The sequence below is a fragment of the Pelodiscus sinensis genome, chromosome 18 (genome assembly GCF_049634645.1).
Source record: "Pelodiscus sinensis isolate JC-2024 chromosome 18, ASM4963464v1, whole genome shotgun sequence".
NCBI classification, from domain to species: Eukaryota; Metazoa; Chordata; order Testudines; family Trionychidae; genus Pelodiscus; species Pelodiscus sinensis.
In genome coordinates this window covers 8,106,734-8,127,832 of record NC_134728.1, presented here as the reverse complement: position 1 = coordinate 8,127,832, position 21,099 = coordinate 8,106,734, and the positions used below count along the sequence as shown (strand labels likewise).

Genomic DNA, 21,099 nt, shown 5'->3' with positions numbered 1-21,099 from the left:
ATTATAAAATACTTTGTCTGCTTACATAGTATAAGCCGCTGTAAGCAACGGGAAAGCATAAGTTCTGAAAGGATGTCACTTGCTGTGCTAAGACCCTGTAATGTTCACCCATCACAGAGTTAAAAGCAAGATTAAATATTGTTGGGCATGCTTCAGCAAATAGGATTATTTCAGATGCCAGCTATCAGCTAACTCATAACATTCATCTAATTGAGGCCCGCGACTGAATTCCAGCATGTTTTTAATTGGTTTTGTGACATAGTATGCTATACTTAATGATAATCCAGTAGAAACCTTTGTCATTTTCATTATTGATTTAATTCCAATTTTCTGGGAGGTGGAGAATATTTACTAATCTCAGAATCAAATGTAAACCAAATAGTTTTCTGGCTTTGCTGCTTTTGCTAAATTGACAGTTCAGGCCTGGCTGTGCAGAAAGTTTACAGGAAAAGAAAGTTTACTAGAAAGAAAATTTACAAGGATAGTTTGGCTGTAATCTTGCCCAAAGATGGGTAAATATATATTTTATGGCTAGTGTAATCAGTATGCAAAGTAATCTGGAAGTATTAAAAATAATCTGGAAATGATCAACTGAGTCATTACAAAATTGAGCTCAGTGAAAAGCAATACTTGTGTGGGGTCCATAAACAGTGACGATTAGCCTTTTCTAAAGGCTGTATTTCTGTCCTCTGAAGGGGAGTACACTTACTAATGGAAGCAAATTGCTCCTATTTAATATGTCCCTATTTTTCAATTACTTCTCTAGGTAAAAATTGGTTTGTGGGAGATTATATTCTAGAAGTATGGTTTTCCTTCATGTGGCAATTAGCTGCAAATTGAGTCAGTGACTGCATATGACTGCAAAAGGCAGAAGGTACTGACAGTTTGAAGAATGCAGTTTCTCTGTGTGGGGAAGTAATGAAATAAGACATCTAGTGATGGTCCTCTCTCAGGGGTTGGTTGGTAGAGTAGCATTGCCTAGTGGTCAGGGCTTAGGCCTGTGACTTGCAGGGGGTTGTTTGTAGGGGAGCCCAGACTTTCCCACTCCACTGGGCTCTGACCCAAGACATTTTGAGGTCTATGTGTGATCTGACAGCTAGGGCTGCTTAGGGCTGCCCTTCCTGGGCCACTTCCTCTCATACCTTGTAGTGGTCCCACTATGCCATCTGCATTCAGATGGGGTGAAGGTTGTCCATTCACCACAAGACAGCTTTGGGTGGCTATGTGTAGTGTAGTCACTCTCTTCCTCTCTCGGGTGGCAACTTCTTCCTTTTGTGATCTGGCTTACCTGTTCTCCTGGGCCAGCTCTGGCCTGGGGCTTTCCCCTGCCGCCTGCTGGGGTAATTGAAACAAAATAGAGGGGAATGGACAAAAGAGTCCATATCTCTCGTAGCATCACAAGCCTGAATTTCCCCAGGCCAGCATTTGTTTTGGCAGTGTAAACTTGCGCACACAATACTTGTGTCTGTACTCTGCAGCCACAAACACCTACTTCGCACACAAGTTGCTTCCAGTAGTTTTCTGGGTGTCAAATTCTAACACTCACACACAGGCGTACAGAGCTGTGAATCTATAGCAAGCTGGTGAATCCGTATAACCCTCGTCTATATATAATATATATGAAACAATCTATGAGTATTTCCAGTATAATGCTGCTAAATATTAATGGTTTAGCTGAGGGCTGCTGCTTTCCCCTTGAGTTGTAATGATCAGAAAGTGTTTTTGTTTTAATGGGAAAGCAATCATTCAGATTTCTCTTTTCCCTCATCCCTGCTCTCTGCGAGCACATGGCATCATTGGCACATCAGCTTCATTGCATTCTAAAGGGGAATGTTTTCATAGACGCTGCTTGTGCAAGTTGTTGGTAGCGCATCACAGGTTTATCAACAGTCTGACATGCAGGGATTCAATGTGAAATGAGGATGCTTTGAAAGTATCTTGCACGGAACAATTCAATGTCTTATTTTCTAATTTATTTAAGACCTGAATTCAGTGGGGCCCTCATTGTCTCCTTATAGCATAGTTAAGGAGACCAGACATCCTCCTTTGAGGAGGACAGTCCTCCTTTTGAGGGGCTTGTCCTTCCCAATAATTATGTCCTCCTTTGAAAAAAATTGTCCTTCTTGTCCTACTTTTCAAAAAAAAATCCCACGTTCCTTTTTAAAAATGTTTTTGCTCGACCAAAAAATACCGGCTGTCTGGTATTTTTTGGGAGACCATCTGGCAACCCTAATATACAAGTATGGTTTTTTTTGTCAACTCAGTGTCCTCCTTGCACATTGTCAAATTCTGGTCACCTTAGCATAGTTTAACGAGAGTATTTCCCAACCATGTACGGGGAATCTGGCACTCCCAGGAGTACAGCGCCTCGTTGCGCGTATGCAATCCACGTCAGCAGTCAGTTTGCAATCAGCTGTCTCTGCCCTCCAGCTGGCTTTAAAATGGCATGGACAGTCCAATTAGCGATAGAGGGGACTTCATGGAATCATTATAAATAAATCTCAGGGCCTGAAATAGAATTGATCCAAGCGTGGAAACTTTGTGTGATAGCCACAAGCTGTTATGAAACCTTATCCCAAAGTGAGCGCCTGGGGCCTTTTTGCAATGCGGTGTCCCTGTAGTAATTGTTACAAGCTTTTTAATACAGACCAAGATTTTGCTGAGGTCACATCTGCGTGGACGACTAGGATGAGCTGTTTCTCTGCACTTTTCCTGCTGCTACAGCCATCTGCGGTTCACAGCTGTTCGGATGATTTTCCCTCTGCAGTTTCAGATTTACTTCTCCTATGAGTTCTTTCCTCTGCTGCCACACCCCTGTGCCTCTCCCCAGAGAAAATTAATGAGTGACCGTCTGTTCACATTTAAACACGTACAAATGGTGGAAATGATCGGATATGTACTGTCTGTCACCTTCCCGGCTGCATCCCTGCTCTTTTCCTGTGCGTTGTCTATCAAGAGCAAGCAAAGTGGGCCAGGTGCTGATTTTGCTTTTAACCCAGCTGTAAACTTAGGGGTTGTCTACACAAAAACACTGAGGAAAATTAATCTGAATTAACTAAACAGATGGCTTTAAAGTATATTGGTTAAGCTGCATTAAACCTCTGCGTAAACTAAACCGAAGTAAGGCCATGTAATTCTGAATGAACTCTTGTAACACTGACAGGCAGAAACGGTCCAGAGGTCTCAGGTTCGAAGTGCGTGAACCTCTACACTTTGAGCTAAAAGCCAAACATAGGGCACGGGGTCACAGTGCAAATTATATCTGCTGCCCTAAGCAGCTGCCTAGTTTGGTGATAGCTAGAGCACCTGGCTGCATCTGCTTAAGCTGCTGTACTGAGGATATCTGCACTCGTCCCCTTGCTGCCAGCTGTTCACTTTAGCCATTTCTCTTAGTCTACGTCTACATTGCAACACTATTTCGCAATAACAAGCGCTATTCCAAAATAACTTAGTCTGCGTCTACACAGCAGGTCATTATTTTGAAATAGCGCCAAAATACTGTCAGGCTGGAGGACTTCTTACTCAATTCCTGTAACCCTCATTGTATGAGGAGTAAGGGAAGTCGGAGGAAGAGTGCTCTATTTCAAAATAAGTGCTGTGTAGACGCTCCCAATTTCCAAATAAGCTATTTTGAAATAAGCTATGCAACTTATGTAGTTCAATTTGCGTAGCTTATTTCAAGTTAAGCCCTGCTGTGTAGACGCACCCTTAGTCATTAGTGGGATCATAGAATACTAGGACTGGAAGGGACCTCGAGAGGTCATCGAGTCCAGTCCCTGCCCTCATGGCAGGACCAAATACTGTCTAGACCATCCCTAACCTACTCTTAAATATCTCCAGAGATGGAGATTCCACAACCTCCCTGGGCAATTGATTCCAGTGTTTGACTACCCTGACAGTTTGGAACTTTTTCCTAATGTCCAACTTAAACCTCCTTTGCTGCAGTTTAAGCCCATTGCTTCTTGTTCTATCCCCAGAGGCCAAGATGAACAAGTTTTCTCCCTCTTCCTTATGACACCATTTTAGATACCTGAAAACTGCTATCATGTCCCCCCTCAGTCTTCTCTTTTCTAAACTAAACAAACCCAGTTCTTTCAGCCTTCCTTCATTGGTCACGTTCTCTAGACTTTTAATCATTCTTGTTGCTCTTCTCTGAACCCTCTCCAATTTCTCCACATCTTTCTTGCAATGCAGTGCCCAGAACTGAACACAATACTCCAACTGAGGCCTAACCAGCGCAGAGTAGAACAGAAGAATGACTTTTTGTGTCTTGCTCACAACACACCTGTTAATGCATCCCAGAATCATATTTGCTTTTTTTGCAACAGCATCACACTGCTGACTTATATTTGGCTTGTGGTCCACTATAACCCCTAGATCCCTTTCTGCCGTAGTCCTTCCTAAACAATCACTTCCCATTCTGTATGTGTGCAACTGATTGTTCCTTCCTAAGTGGAGCACTTTGCATTTGTCTTTATTAAACTTCATCCTGTTTACCTCAGACCATTTCTCCAATTTGTCCAGATCATTTTGAATTATGACCCTATCCTCCAGAACAGTCGCAACCCCTCCCAGCTTGGTATCATCTGCAAACTTAATAAGCGTACTTTCTATGCCAATATCTAAATTGTTGATGAAGATATTGAACAGAGCCGGTCCCAAAACAGACCCTTGTGGAACCCCACTTGTTATACTTTTCCAGCAGGATTGTGAACCATTAATAACTACTCTCTGAGTACGGTTATCCAGCCAGTTATCCACCCACCTTATAGAAGCTCCATCTAAGTGGTATTTGCCTAGTTTATTGATAAGAATATCATGTGAGACCATATCAAACACCTTACTAAAGTCTAGGTATATCACATCCATCCCTTATCCACAAAACTCGTTATCCTATCCAAGAAAGCTATCCGGGTATGTCTACACTACCCCCCTAGTTCGAACTAGGGGGGTAATGTATGCATACCGAACTTGCTAATGAAGCCCGGGATTTGAATTTCCCGGGCTTCATTAGCATAAAGCTGGCGCCGCCATTTTTAAAAGCCGGCTAGTGCGAACCCCGTGCCGCGCGGCTACACGCGGCACGGACTAGATAGTTCGGATTAGGCTTCCTAATCCGAACTATCTGTACACCTCGTTCCACGAGGCGTACAGATAGTTCGGAATGGCTAGCTAGTTCGAACTACCTAGCCCATGCCGCGTGTAGCCGCGCGGCACGGGGTTCGAACAAGCCGGCTTTTAAAAATGGCGGCGCCGGCTTTATGCTAATGAAGCCCGGGATATTCAAATCCCGGGCTTCATTAGCGAGTTCGGTATGCATACATTACCCCGCTAGTTCGAACTAGCGGGGTAGTGTAGACATACCCTCCGAGTGGTTTGACATGATTTGTTCTTTACAAATCCATGCTGGCTGTTCCCTATTACCTTGCCACCTTCCAAGTGTTTACAGATGATTTCCTTAATTACTTGCTCCATTATCTTCCCTGGCACAGAAGTTAAATTAACTGGTCTGTGGTTTCCTGGGTTATTTCCCTTTTTATATTTGCCCTTTTCCAGTCCTCTGGAATCTCTCCTGTCTCCCATGATTTCCCAAAGATGATAGCTAGAGGCTCAGATACCTCCTCTATCAGCTCCTTGAGTATTCTAGGATGCATTTCATTAGGCCCTGGTGAACTGCAGGCATCTAACTTTTCTAGGTGATTTTTTTAACTTGTTCTTTTTTAATTTTATCTTCTAAACCTACCCCCGTCTCACTAGCATTCACTGTGTTAGGCATTCCTTCAGACTTCTTGGTGAAGACCGAAACAAAGAAGTCATTAAGCATCTCTGCCATTTCCAAGTTTCCTGTTACTGTTTCACCCTCCTCACAGACCAATGGGCCTACCCTCTCCTTGGTCTTCCTCTTGCTTCTAATGTATTTATAAAAAGTCTTCTTGTTTCCTTTTATTCCCATGGCTAGTTTGAGCTCATTTTGTGCCTTTGCCTTTCTAATCTTGTCCCTGCATTCCTGTGTTGTTTGCCTTAATTTGTCCTACTTTCCATTTTTATATGACTCCTTTTTTATTTTTAGATCATGCAAGATATCGTGGTTAAGCCAAGGTGGTCTTTTGCCATATTTTATAGCTTTACAGTGCAGCGGAATAGCTTGTTTTTGGGCCCTTAATAATGTCCATTTGAAAAACTGCCAACTCTCCTCAGTTGTTTTTCCCCTCAGTCTTAATTCCCATGGGACCTTACCTATCAGCTCTCTGAGCTTACTAAAATCCGCCTTCCTGAAATCCATTGTCTCTATTTTGCTGTTCTTTCTACCCTTCCTTAGAATTGTGAACTCTGATTTCATGATCACTTTCACCCAAGCTGCCTTCCACTTTCAAATTCTCAAACAGTTCCTCCCAGGGATATCTGGGTTAGTATTTATATGGCCTAGAAACTGAAGCACCTTTAACACCTGGCACACTGCCTTACAGGTCTGGCATAGCACAACACTGAGCAGCTGTAACACTTGCACCTTGGTAAATGGAGTTGGATTGTTACGGCTGATCCACCTGTCAGGTCTTGCTTCGTAAGTAGGGCCCTATCAAATTCACAGTCCATTTTGGTCAATTTCATGGTTGAAGGTTTTTAAAAAATCGTAAATGACATGAAATCAGATATTTAAATCTGAAATTTCATGGTGCAAATCAGGGGTCGGGAACCTCAGGCCCAGGGGCCAGATGCGCCCCCTAGCTTGCCTGGATCCAACCCCCCGAGGTTTAGCGCTCTCCCTAGCATTGGGGTGCTTGTGCCTATAGCGGGACTGGAGCGCACATAATCTACCAGTCTGGGCCCCACTAGGATGTGGTGTGTGAGGGGAATGTGGGGAGTGTCTTTCTCCTCAATCAGAGGCCATGTCAGTGAGGTTTTCGGGGTTTGGGGTTTGTTTGTTTTTTGGCTTCTCCTTTGTGTGTAGCCCCCGACTGATTTTTCTGTGGGTCAGCGGCCCCCGACTCAAAAAAGGTTCCCCACATCAATGTAAATGAAGGAATCCTGACCCAAAAAGGAATTGTGAGGGAGGTCACACGGTTATTGTAGGGAGTTGAGGTATTGTTACCCTTCTGCATGGCTGCTGGCAGCAGCACTGTCTTCGGAGCGGTGCAGCTGGAGAGCAGTGGCTGCTGGCCAGGAATCCTGCTCTGAAGGCAGAGCCGCTGCCAGCAGCAGCAGTGCAGGAGTAAGGATGGCCTGGTATGGTGTGGCTACCCTTACTTTTTGGCTGCTACCTGTAGAGCTGGCCCCTTAGTCAGCAGCTGCTCCTCTCTAGCCACCCAGCTCTGAAAGCAGCAGTCCAGAAGTAAGAGCGACATGGACATGGTATTGCCACCTTTACTTCTGTACTCCTGCTGCCACGGTGCTGCCTTCAGAGCTGGGTACCTGGCCAACATTACAAGTGGCCCACCACTTTCCAATACTGTGACCCTCCTGAAATAACTTTGGGATCCCCATGCCATATCCTTTTGGGTCAGGACCCCCAGTTTGAGAAACGCTGGTTCTCCTCTGTGAAAGCTGTGCAGTATATGGTAAAAGCACACAAAAAGCCAGATTTTACAGTCCCTGGTCCGTTCTGCATGGCTGTGAATTTGGTAGCCCCCTAATCATAAGGGCTGTGTCTAGACTGGCCAGTTTTTCCAGAAAATCAGCCGCTTTTCCGGAAAAACTTGACAGCTGTCTACACTGGCCGCTTGAATTTCCGCAAAAGCACTGACTTCCTACTGTAAGAAATCAGTGCTTTTTGCGGAAATACTATGCTGCTCCCATTCGGGCAAAAGTCCCTTTTGCACAAAACTTTTGCGCAAAAGGGCCAGTGTAGACAGCTGAGATTTGTTTTGTGCAAAAAAGCCCCGATCGTGAAAATGGCGATCGGGGCTTTTTTCCGCAAAAGCGCGTCTAGATTGGCCACGGACGCTTTTCTGCAAAAAGTGCTTTTGCGGAAAAGCGTCCGTGCCAATCTAGACGCTCTTTTCTGAAAATGCTTTTAACGGAAAAGTTTTCCGTTAAAAGCATTTCCAGAAAATCATGCCAATCTAGACATAGCCAAGGGGTATGATGTATTATCTCTATTATCATAGTGCTTAGGGACTCTAAAATTGGATCCAGGCCCCAATAGGGTCAGTCCTATACAGATGAATAACACGAGGACAGTCTCTGATCCACGGAGCTTGCCACCTAGGCGGCAGACAGGACAAAACAAGTGGATAAAGCAGACAAATAGGCTGGGCATGGTCTCAGTTTGGTTCTGTACTTCTCAGCATTTGTGCTGAACGTTTTCAGAATGACAAGCAGCTGCATTCTGCCCTCGGATTCCATGGAAGCTGCACATGTGTATCAGAGCAGAGAATTTTTCCCTGTTCCCATGAGACACACTGAGATATTCTTTCAGCATAAATTATTGTAGTAATAAGGGAACAGGACAGCATTTCTGCTGAATTGACGGCACATCCTCTTTTGTATGAATGTTAGGTTGCCCATGACTATGCTTTAGTGTACACAGTTTTCTCCTTCCTTTTTCAAGATGACTCTGCCAATTTCAATCCATTGGCAGACTTAGGCCTGGGGAAATGTGAAATCCTCAATGCAGCTTGAGTGTTTTGCTCACCTTGGAAAGAATTGGTTCTGAAAGAAGGTTTGGTACAGAAATCAGAGAGAACGGTGAGCCGCTTGGCCAGTCATGTTTGCTAACTTCTTCTCATATTCTTGTCACAGAATGAAGTGGTCTAGAACCTGACATACCCCCTCTGCCTGCTTCCAACTGGCCACAAAGTGCAACATGCTGGTAGCCAAGTTGTCACTACGCTGTTAAACAGCCAGAAACCGCCACACAAGCCTTTGATTGCCCATTGATAGAAATGACTCAGAATCTGACAAAAGAAAATGGATTCAAACAGTTTACAAAGGAGCCTTGTAACACACCCCAGAGCAGTGACACTTTATATTCCAACACAAACAGCCCTTCAGACTCTAGTGTGAAACCTCTCTGCAATGCCGCATCTGAAACGAAAAGCCAGTGCATCAACGGAGTTAAATATGTCTCCTCCGCGGGAGAGGAACTTGAGTGCGGGTGGGGGGCTTTCACACCCAGTTGTTTACAGTTCTTCAACACTCCTAAGGGGATCTTGTGTTTCCTCTGCGTGGCTTCTTTTTTGCAAGGGATGACAGTGAACGGCTTCATTAATACAGTCATCACCTCAATAGAACGGCGCTTTGACCTGCGGAGCTACCAGAGCGGCCTGATTGCAAGCTCTTACGACATAGCAGCGTGTGTCTGCTTGACTTTTGTCAGTTACTTTGGGGGCAATGGGCATAAACCCCAGTGGCTGGGCTGGGGAGTGCTCATTATGGGACTCGGCTCTATTGTCTTCACATTACCCCACTTTGTCACTAGCCAGTATGAAGTGCACTTCACCGAAGATATCGGCATGTGCTCATCCAACCAGAGCATGCAATGTGCAGAAAGTGTCTCAACCCTCTCCAACTACCGATTTGTCTTCATGCTTGGGCAGTTCCTGCATGGTATTGGAGCCACTCCACTCTACACACTTGGTGTGACCTACTTAGATGAAAATGTCAAGTCCAACTACTCTCCAGTGTATATCGGTAAGTCAAGTAGCCTGCCAAGGAAGAGCCTTTTGTTTGGATCAGTCACGCTAGCTAAAGGGAAATCAAATGCATCTGTGTTGGCACTGAATGTAAAGTACCGGAGTAGCTCACCAGGGTAATCCCGGTCATTTGTTCCAAATATCAGAAGAGATAAAAATAGGAGGAGAGAAGCTACAGGTTGGAAGCTTTTGAGTTTTCCCTCCAGTTGTATACTGTCTAGAAGAATATTGTTAAGTTGCCTGAACGTTCCAACAACTAGATGCATTACTTTAAATCTTTAGAAAAATGAGTAGTCCTGTAGCACCATATATATAGTATCATGAGCTTTTGTGGGCAAAACCCACTTCCTCAGATGAAAGTGGAGAAAAAAGGGGGGATCTTCCCAATCTATAACAGAAAAAGAAGGGAGAGGGGGAGAAAAAAATACCAGTCCATTGTAGTGCTGGTGCTAATGAGGCTAGTTGAATACATAAGCCAGAACATCAGGGGCTCATACAACTGCATATCCTCTAATGTGATATATACCATCAAGTGCCAACAATGCCTCTTTGCCATGTATATTATTGGCCAAACTGGACAGTCTCCATGACAAAGGTTAAAGTCGGATAATAGAAATGGTAATACACAAAAACTTGTAGGAACACATTTTAACTTTCCTGAGCACTCATTAATGGATTTAAAAGCCATTCTTCTACAAAGGGATTTCAGAAGCCAACTAGAGAGAGAGACTGCGGAATTCGCCTTCATATGCAAATTTTACACTATCTCTCAGGGCCTGAATAAAGACATGAAATGAATGAGCCATTATATTTAACACCCAAACAACATAAAAAAGCTAAATATGGGACACTTACTGCCCACTCTTTTGGCCTCTGTAGTACCGGCACTACAATGGACAGGTATTTATTTCTCCACCTCTCCCTTCTTTTTCTGTTATAAATTGGGAGGATCCTCCTTTTTTTCTCTACTCTCATCTGAGGAAGTGGGTTTTGCCCGTGAAATCTCATGGTACCATATAGAGACTAAGGGTATGTCTACACTACAAAGTTAGTTCGAACTAACGGACGTTAGTTCGAACTAACTTTAATAGGTGCTACACTAGCGCTCCGCTAGTTCGAATTTGAATCGAACTAGCGGAGCGCTTAGTTCGAACTAGGTAAACCTCATTTTACGAGGACTAACGCCTAGTTCGAACTAGCTAGTTCGAACTAAGGGCTGTGTAGCCCTTTAGTTCGAACTAGTGGGAGGCTAGCCCTCCCCAGGTTTCCCTGGTGGCCACTCTGGCCAACACCAGGGAAACTCTATGCCCCCCTCCCGGCCCCGGACCCCTTAAAGGGGCACGGGCTGGCTACGGTGCCCGTGCCAGGTGCAAGCCTGCCAGCACCCAGCTAGCAGACCCTGCACCTGGCACGGCACAGAGCCACCCACCCGATGCCCCCCAGCCCACCCCCTCTTGCCGGGACCAGGCTGGCGGCTCCCGGGAGTTTGCCCTGGACTGCAAGAGGCGGGCACCTTCCTGGGCTAGTGTGGACATCGTGGACCTCGTCCACGATCTCCGCACTAGGCACAGGAAAGTGGCCGTCTAGGGCAGGAGAGCTGCCAGCCTGGCCACCCAGGACCAGGTGTGCATGAAAATCAAGGGGGTCCACTGAGACCCCCGACACTGAGCCCTGAGCTTACAATGGCCGTACTGGGTCAGACCAAAGGTCCATCTAGCCCAGTAGCCTGTCTGCCAACAGCGGCCAACCCTAGGGACCCTGGAGGGGATGGACCGAAGACAATGACCAAGCCATTTGTCTCGTGCCATCCCTCTCCAGCCTTCCACAAACTTTGGGCAGGGACACCACTCCTACCCTCTGGCTAATAGGACTCCATGGACCCAACCTCCATCACTTTATCTCACTTCCCTTTAAACTCTGTTCTAGTTGTAGCCTTCACAGCCTCCTGCAGCAAGGAGTTCCACAGGTTAACTATTTGCTTTGTCAAGAACAACAACTTTCTCTTACTAGTTTCAAGCCTGCTACCCATTCCTTTCCTTTGGTGTCCTCTAGTCCTTCTTTATGGGAACTCAGGAAGAACTTTTCTGAATGCACCCTCTCCACCCAACCCCTGCTTTTAGAGACCTCTATCCTGTCCCCCCTCCGTCTCCTCTTTTCTAAGCTGAACAGTCCCAGTCTCTGTAGCCTTTCTTCATCTGGGACCTGTTCCCAACCCCTGATCATGTTAGTTGCCCTCCCCTCTCCCAGCCTTTCTCTTCCCCTCTCCCACCTCCTTTTCCCAGTGTCCCCCAGTTTTGTTCAATAAAGACAGAGTCAATGTTGGAAGAAACGTTATCTTTATTTTGTACATCAATAAGAAGAGGGGCTAGGGAAGGGTAAGTGGAAGGAGGTGAGGGAGGAATGGGGTACGAGCCCCCGATGGGGAGGACTGGGCTGGCTCTGCGGGCTTCTGGGGGTGGAAGCTCTCCTGCAGCCCCCCAATTACTCCCTCTCCCCAGATGGCAGCCTGCGGCAAGTGCAGCCGGGCTGATGGCCGAGTGGTGTGATGTGCCCAGTGTGGGCACTCAGGGCACTCCAAGCCAGAACTTCTTTGGAAGCGGGGCACCCCTTAGAACTGTGTGTCCGGGGTGGGGGTCGGGATCCTTTAAGCGCAGCCCTCGGCTAGCCTGAGACAGCATCTCCATGCTCTAAGTCCTCCTTTTATGCCCTGCCGGCACTGCTTCCGGCCATCCTTAAGCCCTGTTCAGAGTCCACTCAATGTGGACTTACTAGTTCGAACTAGCAAAACGCTAGTTCGAACTAGTTTTTAGTTCTAGACGCGTTAGTTCGAACTATCTTAGTTCGAATTAACTAATTCGAACTAAGTTAGTTCGAACTAGCACTGTAGTGTAGACGTACCCTAACATATTTATATAAAAATAAAAAAGATCCTCTTCTAGACATGTCTAATCATATAGCCACTGTAAAAGGCCTTTAATATATGTTGGCGTGATAGGGAACGTGTTCACCAAGGCCTAATCTGGATTCAGTTGAAAGACTCCAGTTGAGTTCAGTTGTCTTAGGAGCAGACCTAAGGGCCTGAGCTGGCACACCTGAGGGCTGTGGGGATAGAGAGGAAGAAATCATGAGAGTCGTCAAGGATCTGTTCAGGTCAGTGCCCCATGCCACTCTTCTGATGGCACTGAGGGGTAGAGGAAAACATACCTCCAGTCGTGCAGGCACTACCGTGCATGTTGTTTGCCACCGTCAGTGAGACACTGGGACTATTCACAGTAGTGAGCATTGCGCCTGGTAGTCTGTACTCACAGGATCGAGTCTTTGACTGGTAAATAATAATAAGTTGATCTCCAATTACATAGCAGTTTTTCTAATGAAACCAATTTAGGCTCCTGTTTTCCAAACACAGGCATTGCCTCTAAAGGGTACTTGGATTAGTCCCAGATATGTCATTGTCCATCTCCCTATGTCACAGCCATGGGATGAATACATGGAAAAGCTGTGACTTGGACTATACGCCCATGCCAGGCCATTAGGAACTCAGGTCTGCAGGCCTGCTACTTCCCTTGCTGGAGTACCTGAGGAGAGAGACAGCCACCGTGGGCCCCAGGGCAAGGTGTGGGGAAAAGGGGGCGGCTCCATGCCCTTGAAAAGGGCGGGGTCTTGGTGGAAGGGGTGTGGCTGGGGATAACCAGCCCTCAGTGCTGCCTGGACTGCAAAGCACCCGTCCCAGCCATTAGCGCCTCGTGGAATGCCCCATGTGGTGCTCCAGCAGCAATTTAAAGTAGCTACTGCTACTGTGGCAGCCACTGGGAGCCCAGACCTCTTTGTATCGCCAGGCCCCAGGGCAACTGCCCCCTTTGTTTCCCCTCGCTCCCCATCAATGGGTCTGAGACAGTGTAGGGAACATACACCGCTGGTAAAGACACGCAGCAAATTACTGTGTTCCCTGAGTGAGGAGATGCGGGGGTTGAATCCCATTGATTTTTTTTTTTTTTTTTTACCACCGAGAGAGCTTGTAATTAACAGCCAATATATTTTCATCTGAGCGTTACCTAGCTCAGCATGACAGCCTGCTGGAAATTCCAGCTGGCCAGGCGGTTCTGCCCCCTGCAGTCCAGAATCCGGCCTTGCAAAATGAAGGCGGATTTCCAGTGTCTGCAGCCCACATCCTCTCCCAGCAGGAGGGAGCTGAGACCCAGAGCTGTGTGTGTGTGAGTCCCAAGTTGTAACTATGCATTTTTAATACCCAGCATGAGCAAGCATATTCTCTGCCCCCTTTTTTCCCAGCATTTCTCTGCTCCCTTTTTCTGCCCCTATGGTATTGTGCCTGGGTCAAATGTCACACTCACCGCACCCTGGGTACAGCCTTGTGAGTCACACTTCCTTCCAGGGCTGCACTTGAGCTCGTGGTACTTTCCTAGCACTCCCTTGCTCGGTGCCATGCCTATTGCCACTCTACGAGGTGTTGCATTTGGCTAAAAGCAAGAGCAGGGACAGGGCTTTTGGTAAAATGTGAAGGATCTTGTAACCCTGATTATTTTCTCTTTCAGCTATTTTCTACACTGCTGCCATACTGGGGCCCGCAGCAGGTTATCTGGTAGGAGGAATGTTTCTAAATATTTATACTGAAATTGGCAGACAGTAAGTTGGTAAAAATAAATTTGTTCTTTTTCCTTTCCGCTGCACAGTTGCTTTGAAACATATGACAGACAAAAACCTTGAGCACCTGAAATGGGGGTTGGGGGAAACCATTGTCTTCAGAGAAATTTTGTCCAGCAGTGAATTTGGAAGTGGGCTGGGCAGGAGTGTGGGGGTGGGTTTTTATTAATAGAAAAGAATTCCTTACAGGCCAAAGCACATTGTCCATGTGGTTTGGCACGTGTGGTAGCTGAGCTTTGATGAGCAAGAGGATTTCTTGAACGAGTCCCATTATGTATGGAGCATGGCTACCTTTGCCACTATTCCTCACTATAGTCCTCTAGTGCAGTGGTGCTCAACCTTTTTTAATTCACAACCCCCAGGGATTTCTTTGGTTGAGCAACAAAAAAAAAAAAAAAAGCAAAAACCGTCTGGGACATTTTGTTGCGGCTCCTTTAATTTCAAGCGCCGGTCTGCTCCCCTGGCAGCTGGCCCAGCGCTGCGACCCTCCAGGAAGACACCCGTGCTCTATTGCCACTCTGTCACTCTGGCTTACTGGGTCCTCTCCCCCGCCCTTTTTTTTTCTTCATGCAACAGATGAATGGTCCCTGCAAAAGCATTTTCTGAGCAAGCCTGGCCAATAGTCCCTCTAATTTTTTCCATCCCTCTGCAGAATAAATTTTGTTATGTGCACCAAGGCATGTGTGCGGATGTGCACCACCACTAAAAACACACGCTGCTGGCTATGGGCACTCTGCTCATCTGCTGGGTGGCATTTGAATCTCTCTCAGGTGGCCACCCAAGCACACAGCTTACAGCGACCCCTGAGCCTGACCTGTTATTTTGCTGTGATGTTTGGCCAAGGAATGGATTGGATCATTTTATTGTCATTGCTGCTGCTGCTGCTGCTGCTTTTGGCAACAAGCCTTGTAGCAAAAGATTGACCTGCTCTTGAACACAGGCAGAGTGACCCAAATAGAAATGAAAATGGAACCTGGAACTGATGAATGCTTAGAGAAAAATACAGTTTTAAACAATTCATGTTTTCAGGCTCATTGTCATGAATGAGTCGTTGACAGTGCTATGGATCTGAAAGGCAGGATAGTCCAGTGGTTAGGGTGCTGGGCTAGGCTTTGACAAACCTAAGGTCAGTTGCCTGCTCTGCCTTGGCCTTCCTGTTTGACCTTGGGCAAATCTCTTTGTGCCTCAGTTTCCCCCAGGAGAATAAAGATAACAGTATTCCTTTATCTGACAGGATTAAGGCATTAAAGATTAGAATGTCCCAAGATTAGGATGATATTATTGGGATTGTCCAAGCATCAGGAGCTTTGTTTTACATAGGAAACTATTGCGCCCCCACCCCCGCCCTCCAAAAAAAGTTTTCTGATTCTTCACATTTGCTATTTGTCACCCTAGCTGAGACACTACAGTAGCAGGGATCATATAAGACACAAATTGTGTTGGCCAAGATGGCGGGGCAGTCTGTAGTCTCCAGTTCACATTGGAGCAGAAGCTCAGGTAGCCAGGTAAAAATATCTTGTTCGTTCATCCAGAAACTTGCTTGTGTGCGCCACTTAGAGGGGCACCAGACTTTAGAGACCTGGTTGCAATAGTTTCAACACCTTTCATCTCCCCAGTCTGTCCCCAGAAGAAGCAGCCAGATTTCCAACAGACCTCCGCACCTCTGTCGGTGCCTACAAGTCCTAGACAGATTTTCAGAAGTGTTCCCAGCCGTTCACATTGTTGCCAAAGTGGTGGGCTCTCCATAGGTAGAGCCCTGAGTGGATACAAAAGTGGAATCTGCATCCGCATCTGCAAGAAAGAGCTGTGGATATCTGCGTCCATCAGCTGCGGGTGCGGCTACCCATGGCCATAAAGCGGACATCCACAAATGTGCAGGATTCTAGATATAAAATGTGTGTCCATCTCCATATCTCCATAAATGAGCAGCGGCTATCTGCAGCCCCATCTGCGGATGCAGATATAAAGCGGATATCCGTGGATTTGCGGGGCTCTCCGTTGGTCTCAATGGGACCGGTGGAGTGCTGGTCAAGCGTGGAATTCAGCCTGTTCTGCTCAGCTGTCTAGACAAGAGCTGAGCTCTCTTGCAAATCTGGCCTCAAATGCTGAGCGCTTTGGAGTTCGTCTGATGTTATTTTCTCAGCTCGGTTCCCTGCTGCTTCCAAATGCACGGACCAGACTTCTGCTCTTTGGTGACATACCAAAAAAGGGACGGAAAAGGTGGGGGACGTTACTTCCCCTTTGATTCCAGCAATGAAAGACCAGCACTAAATTTACCCCCTCCTGTGATAAGACACACTGTTTGGAACATCTGAGCTCGGAGAAGCTTTGAAGCAGCTTGTGCTGCGGACGGAATTCACTGTTCCCAGACTTTGAATTTGCTTTGAGTTCAGAAGCATTCTTTGTGCAGTTTATTTGTGAATCGGGAGCTCTTTGGCAAAGTGGTCCCTTTGCTTCCATTCTAGGGTCTGAGGAGGGTGGTGAATACAAAGGCGTGTTTAGCTTTTTGTACTGCGCTTTGTTGGGACTGATTTACAGGCGAATGTCAAGGGCTGACAGTATGTTTCACCCTGGCATTGAGTGCGGAATCCAGGCTGGGAACCCTCAGCCACGTCATTCTGGTTTTGTAGGATTGCCACAGACCGTATTCAGTTGTACAGGGGAATCTGGGGGAGTAATGCCCTGTGATTTCCCTGCTGAGCCTGGGCCAGGCTGATATTTGACCTCTAGCTGTGCATGGCGAGGGGGCACCGAGAGGGGAGGAGCTTTCAGTCTGTTCTCTTCACTTGTCAGCCAGAGGAACTATCCAAAGGAGAGAAAGCTGTTCTATGAAAAGCAGGGAAATACTGTTCCCCTTCCCCTATGGAAGCAGAACAGTCACACTCTGACTCTCCATACATTCTCTCTGTCCTCCCCTGGACAGCACAGCTCCACCCCGGCCCTTCACTCAAGGGAGGCTATCAAGTTAACATGTAGCTCACAGCAATGTTGCAATGATAACGCTCACTTTCCTCTAGCTCCTTATAGCACAGAGCCCCCTTGCACAGTGGTTTTATTTTTCAGTAAGAAATAAAATTCAAGGCCTGAAATCTGCTCACAGGTGCACCAGTTTACATCTGCACTCTCCCTTGCCATCCAGGGCGTTGCTCCAGTATTATACTAGTGTCCGGGAGAACACGTTTTCATTTTGCCATTTGCACCACGTAGACTTGGGGGCACATCGCCCTCTGCCTTGTGCCTGTTTTACTTTGGTGTGTCTCTCCTGATGTCACCTGCTACTCCTGATCCAGGCCAGGGTTAGAGTCAAGCTTGTGCCCTTCTTTTCCAGTGAGGTAACTGTCTTTCTCCCTTGTTCTTTTGCAGAATTGATCTAACCCCAGATCATTCGCTCTGGGTTGGGGCCTGGTGGATAGGGTTCTTGGGTGCCGGCGCCGCCGCCCTCCTCACTGCCATCCCCATTCTGGGTTATCCTCACCGGCTGCCAGGTACGTGAAGAATGAAATCCTAAGTAATGTCAGGCAGAGCACATTGGGATCTTCTTAATGGAGGGCAGCTGCCGTGACTCATTACTCCTTATGTCAGCCGAGCGACTGCCTGAGCCATGCTACTGCTGCGATCCAAACCTAGTGTCTCAGTTCAGTGTCACGGATTCATTAAGGCTGTTGGAGGAGGCGATGCAAATTGTCTGCTTTATGCTGGCACAAAAAAAAAAAAAACCTTTGATCATTAGTTGTTAATTACTCCAGCGGGGCAGAAGCCTGTTTCGTTGGTTTGTTACTATTAGCCTGCTATTTAGGCTGTCCCTTCATGCCACTAACATTTGCAATCAGGGATTTAGACTCTGCTTGCATGCTCCACATATCTGCATACACATGCGGAAGGAACAGGATACAATTTCACCCATGTATTTAAGTCTTTTGTTTGCTTCTCTCCCCTCCCTTCCCCATTCATTCATCTCTGTCTTTTGTTCTCATTTGCCGAACACTTGAGCTAATGTGACATTTTCTGTCTGTCCTGCAGATGTGCATAATACTTTGATTGTCACTCACTCCTACGCACTGTCTCCCCCTAGTTTGAGATATGCCTGACTACGTAGTGCCCTTTTTGGATGCATGCCAATGAATGAGGAAACACCAGGCTGGGGAAAAGTTCTTGTTTTTTAAAGTGTAATATAGACATTGATTTCACACCTTCTGTTTCACAGCCACCTGTCTTCCCAGTGGTCTGTTGTCTTTCTCTATTGGGCCCCTTTATGCTTCTTATGAATAAGTAGAGCAGGGGTCTTTTTTGGGTCAGGAACCGCTGACCCACAGAAAAATCAGTTAGGGGCCACACATAAGTGAGAGGCAACCCCCTCCCCCCAACTCTCACTGATGTGGTCCCTGACTGAGAAGGAGAAAGACACTCCACATGTTCCTCTCGCACACCAGAGCCTAGAAGGGCCTGGGCTAGTAGATTTTATGTGCTCCAGCCCCTCTGCAGTGCTGGAGTGCCAGAGTGGTCTCCCCAACGCTGAGGGGCAACCCCGAATCTCAGATCCAAGCAAGCCGGGGACCACATCTGGCCCTGGGACCTTAGGTTCCCCACCCCTAGAGTAGGGGGAAAATGGGGATAAATATGAGACAGAGGAATTAGAGAGGAGAGGGAGGGCTTCAGAGGCATAAATTGGAGTCAAGAACCCAACTCATATTAATTTCAAAGAGAATTGGGCAACTAACTGCTCGCTGTTGGGCTGGTTAGGAAGTGGGAAAGTGTTTGCACAAAAATATCCAGTGGGAAAAAAATCCTCTTTTACACTGGAACATTTCTGTTGAGCGTTTTCTGACGAGTGGAGTCCTACTAGCACCTGGTTTGTACTATGATGATTTCTCCGCCCCCTCTCATGAATTTGCTCCTCGTGTAGTACATAAACTTCTCTCATATAGTCTCTATTTCCCACCTCAATGTTTTCAGGATCCCAGCGCTACACCGTCATGAGAGTCTCCGAAGCTCATCAGCTGAAAGACGGGAGCCACGAAACGGCCTCGGATCCCGACTTTGGGAAAACTGTGAAAGATCTGCCACGGTGAGCTTTGGGTGTGCGCAACATTCCGAGAGCTCTTGCCAGAATTAGGGAAATGCCCAAGTGTCTGCTGGCTTTTGACAGCCGTAGTTAAAATACTTTGCAATACCCGGGGCTTGCTCCTGAGGGATGCGACTGAAATCAGCTTGAGTTGATGACACTCCGCACCTCACAAGGTCAAGCCAATCACCCCCCAAACACCTGACAGACATACATTCTACAATGTTCCTGTAGAGGGAGGTACCATCCACCTCATTTTCCAGATTCAGTGCTAGAGCCAGGACTGAACCTAGAAACGTTAGTCACCAACTGCAGCTCTGCTGTTGACATGGGGATGGTTTACATTCATGGAACTGTTTGCGTTTCAGCCTTTGAAATACAATCCAGTTCACTGATAGTCCAGTGCATGGAGTATCGGTGGGTATGTCTACACTACCCCGCTAGTTCGAACTAGCGGGGTAATGTATGCATACCGAACTTGCTAATGAAGCCCGGGATTTGAATTTCCCGGGCTTCATTAGCATAAAGCCGGCGCCGCCATTTTTAAAAGCCGGCTAGTGCGAACCCCGTGCCGCGCGGCTACACGCGGCACGGGCTAGATAGTTCGAACTAGCTAGCTATTCCGAACTATCTGTACACCTCGTTCTCACCTAGTTCGAACTATCTAGCCCGTGCCGCGTGTAGCCGCGCGGCACGGGGTTCGCACTAGCTGGCTTTTAAAAATGGCGGCGCCGGCTTTATGCTAATGAAGCCCGGGAAATTCAAATCCCGGGCTTCATTAGCAAGTTCGGTATGCATACATTACCCCGCTAGTTCGAACACCGTGTGTTCCAGCAACTCTTACCCGTAGGAATGTTTTCATAGGCACAATTTAGTGCCTACAGAGAACCACATACCATCCGGGATATATTACAGCGTGGGTTTTACGACAGGTGGCTTAATGCCAGTCATCACTGTAGTCTAAACCAGTGATTCTCAACAACCAGTCCATGAACCAGCTCTTGTCCTTGAATTCTCCCTGACAGTTTCTGAAGGCAGCTAGCTGGTCCCAGGTACCAAAACATTTGGGAAACACTGATCTAAACACCATTCAGGAGCACAATCTTTTGATTCTTCTCCACAAATTGGTGTGATGTTGTAGAAACCACTCACTCTCTATAATCACGCACACTTGTTATTGTCCAGTGTTTCCCTATCTTTCACTTCTCTTTTCTTTTATTTTCCTCTTATTTTAGCTGCATCCTGGCTACCTCCCATATGCCTTTGATTTTCGTCCTTGTTCCCTTTTCTTTCTCACGGCAAGTCTCACACCATATCTCTGGTTTGAATCTATTTCCTGTTGTCCGAGTTTATCTCTGTTTCCTTTTTATTTTATTCCATTTCCTTTCTGTCGTATCAATCAGCTTCTTTGTCATGTTTTCCTGTATACTCATCTGATGCAAAGTAGCCGTAGGCAACTGGTGTCTGGTGGAGGAGGGGCTGCAGGGAGTGTTTGTGACCCAGAGGAACAGGGAGGGGGCATGAAGGGCACCCCATTTAGTTGTTAAAATTTGGTAGGGGCACTGAGAGATGGTGCATTTCCTGGGTGCTACCACGAGTCAGCTATGAAAATAGGCATGGGAGAGTGCAGGATTCCAGTCTCTGGGTCTCTGAGTAGGCGCACACCCAGGCTGGGTCTGTACTACAGCCGAGGAGTGTAACTCCCATGCTTGTGGTTCACATACACTCACGCCAGCTCTTGCCATG

General features: G+C 46.8%; 1 protein-coding gene across 6 annotated transcripts in view; it reads left to right on the top strand.

The window, feature by feature from the left end:
• The window catches only part of SLCO4A1 (solute carrier organic anion transporter family member 4A1), a 67,273-nt gene that overhangs the window by 27,093 nt on the left and 19,081 nt on the right, over positions 1 to 21,099 (top strand). For all 6 annotated transcript variants that reach the window (XM_075901079.1, XM_075901080.1, XM_006126183.2 and 3 more), the window contains 4 exons: positions 8,740 to 9,630; positions 14,183 to 14,273; positions 17,655 to 17,776; positions 19,245 to 19,356. In XM_075901079.1, the coding sequence (XP_075757194.1) occupies positions 8,883 to 9,630; positions 14,183 to 14,273; positions 17,655 to 17,776; positions 19,245 to 19,356 (1,073 nt within the window). In that variant the 5' untranslated portion in view covers positions 8,740 to 8,882. The remainder of the gene's footprint in view (positions 1 to 8,739; positions 9,631 to 14,182; positions 14,274 to 17,654; positions 17,777 to 19,244; positions 19,357 to 21,099) is intronic.